Source organism: Meleagris gallopavo, chromosome 4, assembly GCF_000146605.3.
Source record: "Meleagris gallopavo isolate NT-WF06-2002-E0010 breed Aviagen turkey brand Nicholas breeding stock chromosome 4, Turkey_5.1, whole genome shotgun sequence".
Lineage (NCBI taxonomy): Eukaryota > Metazoa > Chordata > Aves > Galliformes > Phasianidae > Meleagris > Meleagris gallopavo.
Window position 1 is genome coordinate 11,632,726 of NC_015014.2, and position 17,792 is coordinate 11,650,517.

Sequence of the window (17,792 nt, forward strand, 5' to 3'; positions counted from 1 at the left end):
ACAAATTCCAAGATCTTGAAACAACTCAGTAGTTTTTTTTTTTTTAAAGTTAGAACTCAGTATCCTAGCTTGATTTTTTTTGTTTATTTGTTTCCTCAAATGAACTAAAAGTGACTAGTCTGGCAACAGAAACTTAACCCATGCTCTTTTTCTTTAGGCACTCAGTGTTACTGAAACTCTGATCAAACCATTGGAACGATTTAGGAAAGAGCAGCTAGGAGCTGTAAAGGTTTGCCCCTCATTTGCTTTTATGATAAGTTTGTTTAATTTCTTTACTTGGATTGCAGTGCAGTAATGACATGTATTTGGCAGAGGGAAACTGTTGTTTGTATTTCATGTATTCACACATTTCTCTACTTGGAGAACTTGCTTCAGAAACCAATGGAAAGTGTGCTTCAAGAAGACAAGAATGTGTCCTTTTGCTTCCTTCTTTTCTCCCCCAACCTTATCTTTTCTGCCTGGAATAGCAGAAATACTGCTTGCAGCCTTTTCTCCTTCCTAATGAGTAACCTTTTTCTGCTTTATGTTTGCAGTTGCACAATCAATGGCTGAAACTTATTAACCACCCAAAGTAGCTTATCCATATGCTTTTAATCTTTTTATTCTTTTTCCAATCCGTAAAGTGAAAATAGTTCTTGTTTTACTTTCAGTTTTAAATAAATCACTAATTGCTCAATAAGAGTGAGGAAGAGGTCAAAGATGAGATTTCTTTGAAAGAAATTTGGTTTTGATGGAAATATCAGTAATGTTTTTTTTAAGATTGTCACTACATTCTGTTTATTAAAAAAAGTAAATTTAATATGTTACGTATGGACTCGTTTTTGATAGAAAGAAAAATATTTACCCCACTGTACCTGTGGGAAGAGATTTAAATGATTATTTGAGACAAGGGTTGGGGGGAGGAAGTACAGCTATTTAACAAAGTTTTCTGTTTTGGAAGTCAATTCACACATTTTTTGACCTACCACTCTGCAGAAGTTTTGTTTTATAATTTAATGACATCAACAGCAGTGATATCTAAGAGCTAAGATGACCTTTAATTACAGGAAAGCTATACTTAACAGGAATTATTAAAATATTAATTTAAGAGTAACAACATGCTAATTTAAGAGTAACAACATGCTAATTTAAGAGTAACAACATGCTAATTTAAGAGTAACAACATGCTAATTTAAGAGTAACAACATGCTAATTTAAGAGTAACAACATGCTAATATATTCTGAAATCAAGTTAAGTGTTCATGCATGGAAAAAGCTCTGCCTAAGTCATTACATTTTAATAGTTCAGTGGCTTTTATAATTTTGTGGTTGTTTGAGAAGTGTATCAGACGTCTGGACTAACAACCAACCCAACAAAAAACCCTCGGTTTTTAACATAGAGAGTCACCAAAGGAAAGTTATTTTTTCTGAATGTAACCTATTTTTATAGTAACAGTTGTATTAGTGGATTGTTTCAGAGTTCTTTTTGTGTGAGAAGATGTTGCCATTTTTGGGACCAAATCTAAAGTGATCTCATGTTCTTCTCTCATTTCCCAGTCAGAATTGCTTTTTAATATGAGATGTTACATGCTCACAGCCTACACTGCACATTTTGTTTGGATGAATAAGTCTTCCCTTAACTTCCTACTGTATGATCAATAAGTATACAGATGTTGTAAAGTATTGTGTGATCAATAAGTATACAGAGAAGTTAGACTAGTAAGATTATCACATTGGAAAAGATAATCAGAGATAAATGAAAAGTACTCACCAACGAGGCGGGCTTGCAAGAAACTCCACAAGGAGCAATCTCCAGAGAGAGAGCCTTCCTCAGTGGCATTCAGCCTCTAAATGGGGTCTAGGAGAGGTGCAGCCAGGCTCCACCCCTTCCTGCAGCACAGGTGAATTGCCTTCACCTGTGCTCCTGTGGCTGACTCAGTGCTCACCTCAGGTGATAGATCAGAGGTTCAAGCTGTGATTCAACAGTTCCCATACACCTGCATACTGTTTCTGTGAAGTTGAAGCTCTTAATTGTGATTCAGACATTGTCTGGACAGAACTCTCAGTTACTTTAAATAGAACAGTCTTGCTTAATTGTAGAACACATAAAGAAAAATTCTATACAAATATTTAATATTTATTCCAGATTTCTCATATGCTATCACATTATGTCTAATCTCATTAGTCCCATATGCATATCATATTGTTCCTCAATTGATAATGAATATTGCGGCTGCTTTTTTTAAAGAAAGATCTTAAAAACATGATGGAGGAAAATGTCACGTTTCTGCTAAGATTTCTTGCTGAGAAGCAGTCTTAAGCAGCTTAAATCCTCTTTGTTGGAATGCCATCTTCAGAATTCAGTTCTCCAGGGAAAAAAAACAGATATGATGTATTAAAAATTCCTGTCCACTTGAAAAGAATATATGAATGTTGTCAGGGCCTGTAGGGATGCTGTAAGGAAGGCTAAGGCCCACTTGGAATTTAATCTGGCAAAGGAGATAAAGAATAATAATAAAGAATAATAATAAAGTTTATTCTTTTTTAAAGCCAGCAGTAAAAGGAATACTGGGGAAAGTGAGGGCTCCCCATTAAATGAGATGGGTGCCCTGGTAACAGAGGATGCTGAGAAGATGGAGATACTGAACACTTTTTTGCTTCTGTCTTTACTACAAAGATTACCTCTTGGGAATCCTGGACCTGGAGATAGAGAGTCTGGGCAATGGAAGACTTCCATTTGGTCGATCAGGATATGGTCAGAGACCGCCTAGCCAAAATCAGTGTGCAAAAATCCATGAGCCTGTACAGAATGCACCCATGTGTGCTGAGGGAGCTATCAGAGGTGATTGCTGAAGTGGTCTCATCTTCTCATCATCTTTGAAAGCTTTTGTCGAATGGAAGAGATGCCTGAGTACTAGAGGATATCCAGTGTCACTCCAGTCTTCAGAAAGGGCAGGGAGGATCGTTCAGGAAACTATAAGCTAGTCAGCCTCACCCTCCTCCCTGGAAAGGTGATGTAACAACTTGTTCTGGATGCCAAGGAATTGGAAGAGAAGAAGGCTATCAGTTGTAGTCAACATGGATTCATCAAGGGAAAATCATACTTCACCAACATGGTAGACTTCTAAGTTATGTAGATGCAGAGAGCGCAGTAAATGTTGACTTGACTTCAGCAAGGTGTTTGACACAGTCTCCCATAGCATCCTTGCAATGAAGCTTAGAAGGTATAGGACAGATGAGTGGACAGTGAGGTAGGTTGAGAACTGGCTGACTGGAAGAGCTCAAAGAGTTGTAATTGGTGGCGTACTGTCTAGTTGGAGACCTGTAACTAGCAGTTGTTCTCCAGAGATCGTACTAAGACCAATCTTGTTCAGCATTCTTGTTAGTGACCTGGATGATGGGATGGAGTCCGCTCTCAGAAAGTTTGCTCATGATACAAAGCTGGGAGGAGTGGCTGACAGGCTGTACTGCTACTCAATGAGATCTGTACTGACTGGAGAGTTGGATGGGGAAGAACCTGATTCTGTTCAACAAAACCTGTAGGTAGACCTGAAGAGAGATAACTGCATGCACCAGTACAGGTTAGGAGATGACCTGCTGCAGAGGAGCTCTTCAGTGAAGGACCTAGGGGTCCTGCTGGTGGACAGCAAGTTGTCTGTGAGCCAGTAGTGTGCCTTTGTGGCCAAGAAAGACAATGGTCTCCTGGGGTGCATTAAAAAGAGTGTGGCCAGCAGGTCAAGGGAGTTGATCCTCCCCCTCTACTGTGCCCTGTTGTAGCCACATGTAGAATTCTGTACCCAATTCTGGGCTCTCCAGCTAAAAAAGGCAAGGAACTCCCAGAAAGAGTGAGGGCTTCACTTTTGCTGGCATGATTTTATTTTTCTTGGAGATTTCTGTTTATTTTAATAAGTTTGTTTTTTCATGGGTGCAGCAACAATCTGATAGAAGCTGGAATTCAGCACAGAGTTCTTAGGATGCTTTTAAAATCAAGAAATCTTGATGAGTATGGAGCTGAAATCACTTCAGTTTTGGGACTGCAAACCTATAGGAACTTACACAAATGATCTTTTTACTCTTTACTCCTATCAGTTATGGAAAGTTATTTTTTTTTAGTGAAACTGATGCTTTGTTTAAGTGCTCTATTCAAAACCAGGAAGATGTAGATGACTTACTTTATTTTTCCTGATTTTCAGGGATCAATACATAAGTTTTTTATTTTTTTATTAGACATATATATAAGCATTCATTTCATATATGCAATAAGCATATTTCACCATAATGAAGTAACAGGATTTTATTTCAAGTTAGCCTTCAATTTTTTTTAAAGAATGAGTTAGAAATAATAACCTCCTTGTTTAATGGAATGGTGATTGTTTGTTTTTCTTTGTTTCTGATTAAGTACTATTTTAAAAGATAAGGAAGGAGGCTTTACTAAAGTTTTTATTTGTAAATGAATGTTACTTTGTTCCTTTGTCTAGGAGGAAAAGAAGAAGTTTGATAAAGAGACTGAAAAGAACTACAGTTTGCTAGAAAAGCATTTAAATTTATCAGCTAAGAAGAAGGAGATACAATTACAAGAGGTATTGTTGCTGCTCTTGTTCCTTTAATTTACTGTCTTTTGAATAGATAAATGGATTTTATACAAATGCAAAAGCAGCATTCATAGAAATAAAATTAAAAATTCTGTCAAACTGAAAGGTTGCTGAGAAAATCGGTACTTGCTCAACTTGATGGTGTAGCCCTACAGTTTTCCAATTGTTTTCTGTTTCAACTGCTTCACCTGAAACATATATGAAACATAGTTATGAGAACAGCAAAATGCAAGAATATTGTGAAAAACTCCATGTTTCTTTGATGACTTTACCATGTATGTAATTTCCGTCACATGTAATGTATTGAATAAGCATTCTGTGTTGATACTTCAAGCAGAGTGCAGCAAGGCTTATGATCCTGAAAGTGGTGGCTTTGTACTACTTTTTTGCTTCTCATGCTTTGCAGATCCATTTTTTCCCCCAAATGATGCTACATTGTAATGCTACAGATCATTTTAACTAAAAAATAAATCTGTTTTCCCTGGTATTCCTTTTGTTCCTGTCAGATCATTATCATAATCATCTTTATTTGTAATAGCTCTTATTTTCTTTCTGGAGCAACAGCAAATAGTATGTGAGAAAAGAGCTGAGAGATCTTCCTCCTCTTCTTGACTTCTTCCCTACCTCATTTTATATGTATAAATATAAAATATACACACATATAGAGTCTTTCACAAATAAAAAGAGGTTGATGTAACTGATAAATTACCCAGGAACACGAAAGCTCAGATTTCATTTCATTTCAAAACTGCTCAAGTTTCATTAGTAGGCTATATCTCAGTAATGTACTTGCAGCATCAGCCTTTGTATGGATAAACAAGTTTCTGTTGTGGAGTTGAGTACTCTCACTGAAGTTCATGGGCATTACTTGTGTGTAAGAGCCTCTAGTTTTGCATATAAATTTTCCAAAAATTTCATGGAAATAATATCACAGTGGAGTGTGTCTGTGACTCTGTTAGTAGAGGGATATTCTTGAAATTTCACTGAAGCGTGGTCTTTGTGCCAGTTCTTTGTTTCTTTGGCAGTGTAATAATAAAGTAGCTGTATTCAGTATTATGTTCTTGGGGAACTGGGAGGGGGCAGACACCCAAAATAATAAAAACAACAAAAGAAATGGGGAAAAAAAACAACAAACAGGCTTTGTAATGGCTTTGGTGTATTTAGAGCAGTCTTACCACTGATTAGCCAAGTGTCCTAGTAGACCAGCTGCGTAGTCTTTTTCGGTCTATACTTCAGTACATTTGCATATCACTGTAAGCTTTGCAGACAATCAAGAGAACTCAAACAATTCCTATGTTGCATAATTTAGAGAATTCATCAAAATGGCTTTGCTTTTTGAAACACTTTTACTTAATGATGTGCGGATAATTGCTTTCTTTCTTTAATGGTGTTTGCTGTTATACCTCTTTAGCCACTGACAGATTTCTAGCAGACTAGCAAAGCACATCTTAAGGCAAAACTGTCTCAGCTTATTTGACTTATCCTCTTAAAGAATAGTAGTCAGTGCTGAAAGGATATAACCTTAGTATTTAAGACAAAGTGTATGATGGTAAATGTGACCCTTCCATCTAGACTTTTCCCTATTTCCTTCTGTAGTTTTGTGCAGAAGCTTTAATGGACCTTACAACAGCGTTTGCTATTATCACATATGCAAAGACTAAGTGTTAATCACTCAAAGTATCCTTCTGTCCTTTCTCTAATGTATTGTAATGAAGATCCCCATTAGTCAGTTCTTGAAGTTTCATAGTTGAATGAAGGTACTTATAGCCTAAATAATAACGTAAAGAAATAATTCAGATATCCTACGCAGTTAAATATTTATGTAGGAATGAACTGCAGCTGAAACACAGCTGATCAATATGATGTTGGCATTTTACCAAAGTAGAGAGAAAAATCAGATGCAGCAAAGAAGGCCGCACTTTTAAATATTTAATGATCTAAGTAAAGTTGTGAAATGTGTGCCAATAATTGAATGTTATTTTTTCCTTACTTTACTGTCAATCAGAGTCAGCATGGGTGTGAGGCGGATCTGATAGCATTCTGGCTGCGGACAGCAGATCTTTGCAGTACTAGCAATGTGTTTTCAGCAATTTTTTCTAACTTATTCTGACTAGAGATGATTTCCCCTGTTTCTGACGGAAGACACTTTCAGCCCTCTCTGTTCAGGCATGCACCTTTTCAGCATTAATACATCAGTGCTCAAGTACTTGCTCTGATTTATTTGGCTAGGTTCCATCAAAAAGCAGCTGGAAGAAGTGTTATCAAAACATTACATATAAAAATGTAGCTTCATGAATCAAAGCATGATACGTTATCTAATAAAAGGGAGTAGCTGCTTCCCTTTGAAAGTAAATGAATGAGCTCTGTTGTAAATGAGTCTTGGTCTGGAACAAATTAGCTTGTTGCTTGAAACTTGTATGCTACACACGTGTCGGTTTGAAGCTGTCTGAAAAATATTTTTGAAATTTCATAAGCTATATTTCATGTTTAGGCGGACAACCAGGTAGAGCAGAATAGAAAACACTTCTATGAGCTCTCCCTCGAATATGTGTGCAAGTTGCAAGAGATTCAGGAGCGGAAGAAATTTGAGTGCGTGGAACCCGTAAGTACCAGTGAATTAATACACTCTACCCCATCACTCATAAAGGACTGAGAAAGAATGCAATTGGAAAAAAGCCATGGAGCTCTGTTTTTTAAGAAGACGTGCAATTGTGTGACTTAACAGAGTTTAAAGCAGTCTTTCTACGTCTGTGTAAGTTCTTAATCCAGACACACTTAGCCAAGCAGCTCAAAGCTTATTTTAATAATTAGAATTAGATCTGCTGATGCCTATTTTCAGAAAAATATGTGAAATTTTGTGCTGCACTGCAAAAAGAAAACAACCTTAATCTGTGGTGTGAGTTACAATAGAGGATTCAAAAGAATGATGATAAGGGCAGCCTTTTTTACCTTTTGAAAAATATTTTTAACCAATGAAATGTTATCCTTGTCTAATGTAAGGAGTTACTTTTCAATTTGAAGGTGACACTTAGAAGTCTGTTAGTTAGCTTGTGTCTACACTGATACGCTGAAAGCATGCTTCTAACTAAAAACTCAGTATCAGGTAGTTTGAAATGTTTCATTTGAAGTGGAATTGAATCTGTTCAAATTGTATTTTCAAAACATGTCCCTTTTTCTTTTTTTGAACAAGCTAAGCATTTTTGCTTGATTTGTATTTGAAATTTTCACTAGTAAACTGAAATTGTGTAGTAGTACTAGATTCTTATCACTATTTTCCTGTTTCCAATGTTTTAAGCATTTAATGCTTAAAAATATGCACAACAGAAGTGCATTTTTGAAAATGGTTTATTTGTGTGCATCTTAAAACTTCATTAAATGCATTCTTTGTTTTGTTCTGTTTAATAAAGATAGTTGTTCTTTCCTGTGTCACTTCTTTCCAACCAACTGAGCTAAACAGGAGAAGCAGGCACTACTGCACCCTCACCCAGCTTGCAATGTGATTTAAATCATTCTTTTTTTGATTCAAAACACTGAAGTCACAAACTGCAATACAGGTAATTTTATAGTTCTGAGAGAGAGTCATATCCACATTCAAAAGGCTGTTAAAGTAAAGCTGCTGAGACGTTGAGGGAGAGTGTCTGCTTTCAATCAAACTAGTTAACTCTATGATAAAACATCGTCATTAGGAGGCGGGGAAATGACTAGGGAAATAGTGACTAAAAAAGTTTGTTATATCCTCGTGTCCACATTTATTCCAAACATCACTGCTATCAAAGCAGGTGATGGAAAACATCACATGGAGAAGTTTTGGAGATAGGCAATATACTCTGTTTATGGTCAGATTTAAAATAGAGCTCAAACATGAAATTCCAGGGACAGAACCACCCCAAAACGTTTGTAGGTGACAACTTGGATGCAAGTAGGTGCTCAGAAATGGTCGGCATTACTAGAAATTTCTTTAAAAAACAATCATATTGTCATCTTTGATCTGTATGGAAAAGATTACATGCAGCAATCATATTTGGGTAAACTAAGTTTCACTTTCTGACAAATCTCGTTTGCATTTCAGGTGCTGTCATTTTTTCAGGGTTTGTTCACTTTCTATCATCAGGGATATGAACTCGCTAAAGACTTCAGTCATTACAAAATGGCCCTGCAGATAAATATACAAAATGTAAGTTGTGATTGATATTTAAGCCTCTTAAATTTTTTGTCAAAAAGAATTTGTATTGTCTAGGCTTTCCTCGTGGTTAGTACAATGCTTCTGAACTCTAGAGTTATGTTGCCATCTTCTGGCTAACCAAGCACATCGCTCAACAAATCATTGCTCCAGTGGATTCTTAATATCCTCTTAAAACAACGACAACAACAAACAAACAAAAAACAGTCCTAATAACCAACTCATCCCTGCTAGTTTGCAACCCGAGACTTCCACTAGTTACTGTATTCTCGCACCAAACTGTCCAGTATGATCAGCTTGGGTTTGAGAATGCAGCAAGCAAGAAGACAGGTTGAAGCAATGCGATTGGCATAGCCACTAATCGGGTGATCTGTTCTTCTTCTTGAAGTTTATTAAAAATAAAACTGATTTGAAATTAACTTAGATGTGCCTCAGGACTTTTATTAGCAAACAGACCATTTACCTTCCTGCAAACAATGTATTATTCTAGTGCATTTGTTTTGTTAATCTGTAAGGGCACCTGGAATTAACACACATAAAGTAATTCCAAGAGGCTGCAGTTTATTTTTAGGAATGACTTAATGAGCAGGTAACAATAGGAGGCAATAAAGCAGAAGAGAAGATTAGGGTTATTATAATACACAGTGACATGATTTAATGTCTCAGGATACCTCTTTTAACTCTGTTTCCATATGCCTGAGTTTTATTCTCTAGAGATGTTTTGTTTTTGTTTTTTTTTTTGGCTGAGTAGGGGCACTCAATACTAGTCCTTTCATAAGTAGAAGTCAGCTGAATTTTTGTGAATAAATAGAACAAACTGGATTTCAAATTGCTGCAGAGAAAAAGGAAGCAGGGCTTAGCAGCTCTCTTAGCTAAGAGCGGAATAAGAGGATAAATCTAAAAAGATCATGAGGATGTGACACATTTTCTGCAGTGTTAAAGGTGAATGAAACATCCCAAAAGAAAAATGAGCTAGGACTTAACTGTAGTGTAGCTGAGCTGCCAGCAGAAGTCACATGTTAGAAGGGCATGTTAGCTAGAAAGCCAAGCTGTTCACGGAGAATGATTTGAGACTTGTCAGCAAAGTTGTAGTAATTCAGAAAAGTGATCACAGATGAAAGAAGAATTTCACTCAAATCTGAGGATGCTGATAAGGATAAAACGATTCTTCGTCTGTACTAGAACATTTACCACTAAGATACTGATCTAGCTCCACGTCTCTGCTGATTGCAGGAGGATGAGATTAGATGAACTTGAAGGTCCCTTTTACACTAAAACAATTCTATGCTTCTGACATTCAGTGCTAGTAGGCTTGTTCAGAGCACTCTATGTAAAACTTTTGGGCAGGAGGTATCTTTGAAAGAGAGATAGTGAAAAGGAAATGGGAAGAAGGGAAAAGGTAAAGAGAAGATAAAGGCTGGGAGTTCTGGTGTGTTTTTTTAGGTTTTTTTTTTTTTAAGTTTTGAGAACCTGTTACATTCCTTCCCACATTCCTAGGACACATCTTGTGTGCTTGGATTTGTGATCATTGCACAGCTCATACAAGGAAGGGTCCTGGCAGAATCATTTAAAACATCTAGAAGCAATCAGTGCTCTGAAAGGACGATGTGCATATGAGATCTTTATCACTATTTTGTCTTTGCCTTGGATACAGAGTATAGTTTTTAATACAGTTCTTCCAGGTAATTGTGAAAAAGAACTTGGGTAATTGTTTGGAGTCTTGGAAATGAGCTCTTGTGGGTTCTGACTCCTAATTTGTGAGCAGACATTATCTGGGAATCAGACAATGGATGTGGGATGAGTTCAGAGCAGTTGCTTTACATGAAGGTAACAAGGCGATGTTCATCATCTAAAGAGTATATTTAGCTCTCCTCTCTAAAACACATGGATATGGGTGGCTGCTCTGACCAGCTTGCATGGATTCTCTTTGTGCCCATGAATAAATTCCTTCTAAGCAAAAATCTAGAGTATGCATGTACAGATCACCAGTCAGGCACATACTGTTGGCTGTCTAGGTGCAAGAATGGATACTTGTTTATATGTACGAGGCATTTGTTTGCGCATACAACTGCACGCTTTTCCTGCAAATTTAAGTAAAGCATCATGTTCAGAAGCTGATCCATTTTCAGGGAAATGAAGGTGCTTTCAAAAGGCAACATGGCATGTAAGCTTGCATCTGGAAATATGTGCTCTCCTCAAAATGCATGCACCAACTGTGCAAAATACCAGCTTGGAATTTGAGTATATATTTTCAATTTGTGCAATTTGAGTGAGTGGGTATATGGAGAAAACAAGATATTACCATGTTATTTGTGTATTAACAACTGTCAGTATTTTTCAAATGAAACTTAAGAGTTTCTTGCATCAGGTGTAAGCTTCTCTGTTATTTTATTTACTATTATTGTATAGGTAATGAGTGCTATGGTTATTTTCTGATTATTTTTACATATTAAAATATTAATATATATTAATATTTTAATATTTCTTTTGCTACTGTTGGCAAATATTGAAATGGGTGGCACCCAGGAATAATAACAAACTGGACTTTAATTTCTTTTTTATTTTCTTTAAATATATGTGTATTTGATTCAATTTTCATGTAACCAAAACATTTAGCACGTGAATGGTTTGTCCCTGTTTAATTATTGGTGACCTTCCTGTCATATTTTTTCAATAACCACAGAGAGTCCTTTCCTTCCCGATAAGATAGTAAGGATCTCATGTGCTCAGCCAACATTGTAGTAGTACTTTTCTCAGGAAACTTAAATTTTCAAATCCAAGGTCATTTTAAAATTTAGTATTTCCATTCTCTCTGAACAAATCAGCATGTTATTTTGGAGAGTGCTGTAATTTTGAATGTCAGAAAACTTGCACTGATAGTCCTAAAATGGTCTTTAATCGTCCTCACATTTTATAAATAATTATTTAATAACTGCCGGATAGAATAAATCTTTCTTCCACTCCCTTTACTGATGTTTTTTAGCTATCTTGTTTTAGACACGAAATCGTTTTGAAGGAACAAGGTCAGAGGTAGAGGAACTCATGAACAAGATCAGAAGAAATCCTCAGGAACATAAAAGAGCAAATCACAACACAATGGAAGGCTATCTCTATGTACAGGAAAAAAGTAAGATATATTTTTGTATCCCTATAGTGCCCATAATATGCACGTAGACAAAGGTTATTTATACAAGCAGCGTGAAGACAATAAGAATTTACAGGTTATTAAACAGAGTCATCTGAATAAATGTTCAAAGTCAAATTTTTGAGGGATGGATATATATTTTATAGGGGAAGAAATGGTTTTATCTGTAGTAGTAAAATGAGTATCGATTAATAATTCATTCAACTTGTCAGTGAGCATGAAATGAAGCATGTGTCATTTACTTTTTTTTAGAATAGCAAGGATTGTTTAGCATTTGTTTGACTTTGCAAAACATTCTTTTTAAAAACTACATTCTTAGGAATCAGTTAAGCCTTCCAAGTGTCACTTCAGAAAGAGTAGAAAGAAATACACAAGTTTGAATTAGCACAAACTAGTCAACGCTTCCATTTTATGTAGGGCCTGCTCCTTTTGGTTCCAGTTGGGTGAAACACTATTGCACATATAGGAAGGAGACAAAGAAGTTCACCATGATTCCATTTGAACATCGATCAGGAGGAAAAGCTGTAAGTATATTCTTGTATTCTACTCTCGTTAGTGCCCTCTATGAAGATACAAGGTAGTGTCAGTTAAGATGTGTGAAGTCTTTTTTATCTCCAGCTCTCTGCCCTTCTGTTTTCTTTCTTCATGCAATTCAAACTGCCATTTAGGGAAATTAACCTGGGGTAACTGAATGAATTAATAAAAAAGCCTTCTGCAGACTTTTCAGTTGCTTGTCTTTAGGAATCCAGAGAAGAAGAGACAGTTACTGTGCACCGTTGTGCCATTTAAAGAGAATCCGGTTTATCTGTGAGGTGTGTGACTTGTTGAAGTATAAATTGGGAAAATGTGATAATTTAAAACATTTCTTTCTTATGCACTCCAGTCAGATTTTTTTTCATGGATTTAAGTACTAAAAGAGGAACTGGAAAAGAGGATACTAGTAGATATACAAATTGTACCGACAACTGAATGTAATTTCAGATGTCTCTGATGGAATCTGAAGTACTCAAGACCCTGCTATCTTTGAATTGCTTTTATTTCTGTTGAAATACTTGGGAGTTGAAGGTGCTCAGCACCTTCAGCGATGAAAAGTAAACGAATTTATGAAAAGCATCCTGCTGCAAGGAAAAAAGATATCCGAAGAAGGAAAATAACACTCAAGTCAATCTTCATGTAAATGCAGCACCCTGCTCTGTCTTCAAATTTGGTTAGAAATCACATTGATGAATTTTTTTCTGAGAATTACGTCCCGTTTGTGGAAAATGACTCTCGTAATTAGAAGGCTGCATATATTTACAAATATGTTGAATTGGGAATAGAATTTCAAAAGCTCTAGAAGATTGGCTTCCTTAATCATTTTAATACTTTTGTGATTTTTTTTTCTACTATTTGTTCCCACTGTAATAAACCGTTTTAGTTAATAAACTGTGTGTATAAGTATTGGCATTCTAATATACTTATGAAGCCAGTTTTGCTGATTTAAAGATCACTTCTCTTGTAATGCCCAGTGCAATTTTTCTTTCATAAACCTGCCTCTGGAGTTGCTGAATAAGACAAAAACTATTGAAATGTACAATTAATTCTGATTAAAACTGTTACAAGTCATGTGGCATTCACAGATAAATTTGTTTATTTCTCAATTCTTAAGGATAAAATATTATCTAGCGTTGGTCGGTCTTGAGGAAAGGTCTGGCTCTGTAAGACCGATTCCAGAGCGTAAAGAAAGGTTTAAGTTAGTTAGCAGTAGCCTTTAATATGGAGATGGCTGTCTGGCATAAAATAGAGGAGGGAAGCTTTGAGTTACTGGGTCAAACATATAAAAACTGTATTTTCACAGGGTGATGGGGAACTCTTCATCCTTACATACTGCACCAAAAGAAACGTAGATACTATCGACAGGCGATTCTGTTTTGACTTAGAATCTTCAGACAGGTAAGCTTACAAAATACTAGAAAGGACTATTTCTAACCAGTAGTAAATATTGCTACAGTATTACTGTTCTCCTTTCCTTTCAGTGCTCATTCAAGCTGCCAATGGAAATAGTCATTGGAGCAGACTGCAATCATTATCATAGTTTACTGTATTTTACCTCAGTTTTTTGTGTAGCAGAACTGCTGAAAAACTAAATTGAAATGTAGATATTGTCTGAGGTATCACATAAAAGTGCAGATGAAAATAAGGAAACTGTTACGAATTGCTGTTACTGTGGGTAAATATTGTGGCTTAAATAAAGTACCTTGAAAATTTTGGATAATTCATACAATCATGACCATTTCGTATCACAAGCTTGCTTTCCAAAAACATCATGTTGCTATTGGATTATGCTGGATTTTCAGACTGGAAATAATATAATTTGCAATTTTTCTGGCTCACTTCTTCCCTCCTCTTGCTTGGGATGTGACAAGTGTAACACAATAATGTTATACATTTTAAGACTGTTGCTGCTGCCTTTTCAAAATGCTACCATTCTACTACTTTATTTCAAACAAGAGTTGCTTATTTACGTACTTTGCTTAGAGGATCTTCAAATATAACGAATACTGCTTTTCATCAGCATTTTTGTTTTCCTTTGTTTATGAAGATGAGAGAATCCAACCTAATAGCGTATTGCAGTTAAGGCTGTGGTAATGCCATGTTCTTTTGGTGCGTTAATTGCTAAGTAGAAGTTTATGAAGTGTTACTGAGTTTTCTCATTCACACCTTCTGAGCTCATTCCTTCTACCAATTAGTTGTGTTCTATTTTATGGTTTGATAGAGATGTGCTATAACTGTTCCGACACTGCCCTGATGATGGGAATTACAGTAAACATTTAAGCTCTTGAAAGCAACTCTTCTCAGATCAGAGTATTGATCAGTATGAAAACCAGATTCCCAACTGAAAAAAGACCATGAGAAATGTCAGTTGATCCCCCTCGGTGTGTCTTGAGTTGTTATCTGGAGACAAACAGAAATGGATGGATAGCAGTGTTTGCTTGATCCTGCAGAAAAACTTTTCATTCTCATAAAAGTGGGAAAGATACAATCTGTCTTTCTGTCTAGGTATAATAGCTTCAACTGGTCCAACGTGACCTTGGTATCACACATTTTTCTTTTAATAATATGTGCGTGTAGTACTGAGATGTTCCCATGGAGATTAGTTCCATGCTGCAGGCCATTAACTCATTCCCTTTGGTATTAGTTCAGGACACAGTTATCCTTCAACTTGTCCCAGTTATAAAATAATGATCAAACTGGTGGCTGGCCATGGTATATTCTTTATTCCTGTGCTTTGGAAGGAGAGGAAACCAGAGAATTTTAGGAAGGGCTTCTCTGTAGCAGATGTTCAGCCTTTTAAGTGACCTGAGTACAGTTTGTTTGGATCTGCTAGCTGAATATTTACAGGTCTATTTCTAAAAGAAAGCCAGAGTTATTTTTTTCCTCTAAAGAAGCAAATGTAGAAAACTTGATATATAAGAGACAACAGAGGTCTCCTTGTGTAGGAAAAAGCTTTCCCATGGACACAGATCATAATACTAATACAGGAAAAGGCAGCTTTGTCTCTTTCAACTTTAGTTTGATAGTCTAATAAATAATATTCTGTTCAGCATATGCTGATTTTAACTATTGCCTCAAGGTGAAAAAGTTTAATAGCTTGGCAGTTAAAATTTGGTTGAAAAGTATGCCATGCACAAATGTAACTTTGACATCACTTTGATAATTTTTTTGTAGGTAAAATCAAATTAGAAATGTCTCCAGGTGTGCAAATCTCAAGTGTGCAAACTGTTACAATTTTGAAGTAAAATTATGCATTTTATCAGTGTTACAGTTATTAGAAAACATTTTTCCCTGCAGCCATTTTATTACTTGAAAATAGATTAGATATGAAAAACAGAGAGAAAACAGAGAGAATGCTATTAATTATTTATTTCTGTCTGTCTATGGTGAAATCTGCTTATTTGCCAAAAATAGTGAGGGGTTGAATCAAGTTTTTTTTTTTTAATTGGCAGAAAAAATTTTTAATCCAAACAATGTCTTGTGCTTTGAATTTTCCTAGTTTTGTATGCGATGCTGAACTATACAATTACTCTTCTCCCAATTATATGAATACATGAATTTATGTTCATCTCTGATCAGCAAAGCCTTTGTTCTGTGGTTTTTCATCCTTGCTTGTTAGGAATGTTATAAATAGTGGAGTTTTGTGATTACATGCTGCATTAATACTTGATTATTTTTATAAAATACTTATGAGATAACTATGATCATTTATGTCACTGCTTTAAGGTTGATTTTATTTCTTTTTCCCCCCCCCGTGTAATAGCACACTAACACAAGACCAAGTCTGTTTAAAATTCAGAAGGCTCAGTAACTCAGCAAGAATTGCAGTCAATATGATATCAACAATTGACTGTTTTAAATAAATAGTTTGGAGATTACATGCACTTTCCTTTTTCCATTCCATTCTCTCTGTTTCCTACTATGTACATAATTTCTATTCCTTTTGTTTCAGACAGAAGCAGTGTTCAGTAATTTAGCAAAACCCCTTCAAGACAGTGGGCTTTTGACTATACTTGGAAGTAGACATGACCATATTTTAGCTGCTAATGAAATCAGTTACTCTGTTTGGTTGCAGGCCTGGAGCTCCTGTGACCATGCAAGCCTTTTCTGAGGAAGACAGGAAGCTGTGGATGGAAGCCTTGGATGGAAAAGAAGCTGTAAGTGGCATTTTTTTAATCTTCATTTGTATTGTAATGGAGAAATCTCTCCTCCCCTTCCGACCGCATTTGTACTTTAATGAACTGGATTTATGTAGTTTACAAAATGATAAATTCAGTGAAGAAAGATAAAAGTGAAATAAAAGGAGAAATGATTAAGTTACTAAAGCTCAGTGTCAGCGTACACCAGTGCTGATGTGAAGTGTATTTTTCTTTATAACAATGCCATTATTATGAGTGATTTCACATCACAGTAGTGATATTGGTATTGTAGAAAACATCTAATGTAAGCATGTTCAATGATGTACTGTATTCTAGTGGCAGGACTTGTACTAGTTATTTGTAGTATTACTTAAACTAGATGAAAAAATAAGATCTGCATCCTTGATAATTAGATTGCGCAAATTTGCTTAGAATACTGTTCACACCAAGAAATCGGTGTGAGGAGCAGAACTGAAACACGGCAGCAGATTTTTCTTACAGTTTTAAGTGTACATTGATCTTGTAGGGCCAAAAATAATGAGGCTTTCCAGTCAATGATACAGACTTATCTCTGTCACATTAGTTGGCTACTGGGGATTTTAACAGTACATTTTATCGATGTTGTTGCAGAGGTCTTTTTTAAGGTATCTACAGAGGTATCTACTGCCATCACATATTGTCTGTAAGCTATCCAGTAAACTTAGAACTTCTGAAAATGCTGAAGTGGGACATAACTCCCATGAATCAGCAAGCGATTTAATCGATCTGTGAGAAATTAATCTGTAGAGAAACATAGGAGTCTGGAGCACTCAAATCACAACTCATTTTACTAACTAGAACTAGACTGGAATCACTAAGGAACTGTGGTCCTTTTCAACCCCGACCATTCTATGATTCTGTGAGAATTTTTGAAAAGCTTAGTTCCTTAAAAACTCCAGGTCTCTAATTTCTGAGGCAATATGGGGCTTTCGTCCTACAGTTTGGTGATATTTCTTAGCTATAAACAGCAATATCTGTGCCTACTGGTCATTAGATAGGGATTGTTTTATTTCTGGTTCCATAAAATTCTCTGATTTGTCTTTGTACTCTTTCTTTGTCAGCTCTTCATCAATTTGAATAAAGCAAATGCAAAACAAGAGGGAAGTAAGTATCTGAATTGCTACTTAGTGATTTTTGTTATCAACTGATTACCGAGAAGTGTGTGCAAAGGCAAAATTCATCTG

General features: G+C 35.9%; 1 protein-coding gene across 3 annotated transcripts in view; it reads left to right on the forward strand.

Moving 5' to 3' along the window:
• ARHGAP10 (Rho GTPase activating protein 10) overlaps positions 1 to 17,792 on the forward strand; it is a 135,998-nt gene that overhangs the window by 49,132 nt on the left and 69,074 nt on the right. For 2 of the 3 annotated variants that reach the window (XM_010709544.3, XM_010709545.3), the window contains exons 4-12: positions 158 to 229; positions 4,458 to 4,559; positions 7,063 to 7,173; positions 8,641 to 8,745; positions 11,749 to 11,878; positions 12,314 to 12,420; positions 13,734 to 13,828; positions 16,506 to 16,587; positions 17,670 to 17,712. In XM_010709544.3, the coding sequence (XP_010707846.1) occupies positions 158 to 229; positions 4,458 to 4,559; positions 7,063 to 7,173; positions 8,641 to 8,745; positions 11,749 to 11,878; positions 12,314 to 12,420; positions 13,734 to 13,828; positions 16,506 to 16,587; positions 17,670 to 17,712 (847 nt within the window). The remainder of the gene's footprint in view (positions 1 to 157; positions 230 to 4,457; positions 4,560 to 7,062; positions 7,174 to 8,640; positions 8,746 to 11,748; positions 11,879 to 12,313; positions 12,421 to 13,733; positions 13,829 to 16,505; positions 16,588 to 17,669; positions 17,713 to 17,792) is intronic. The other variant, XM_019614509.2, reaches the window with a different exon arrangement.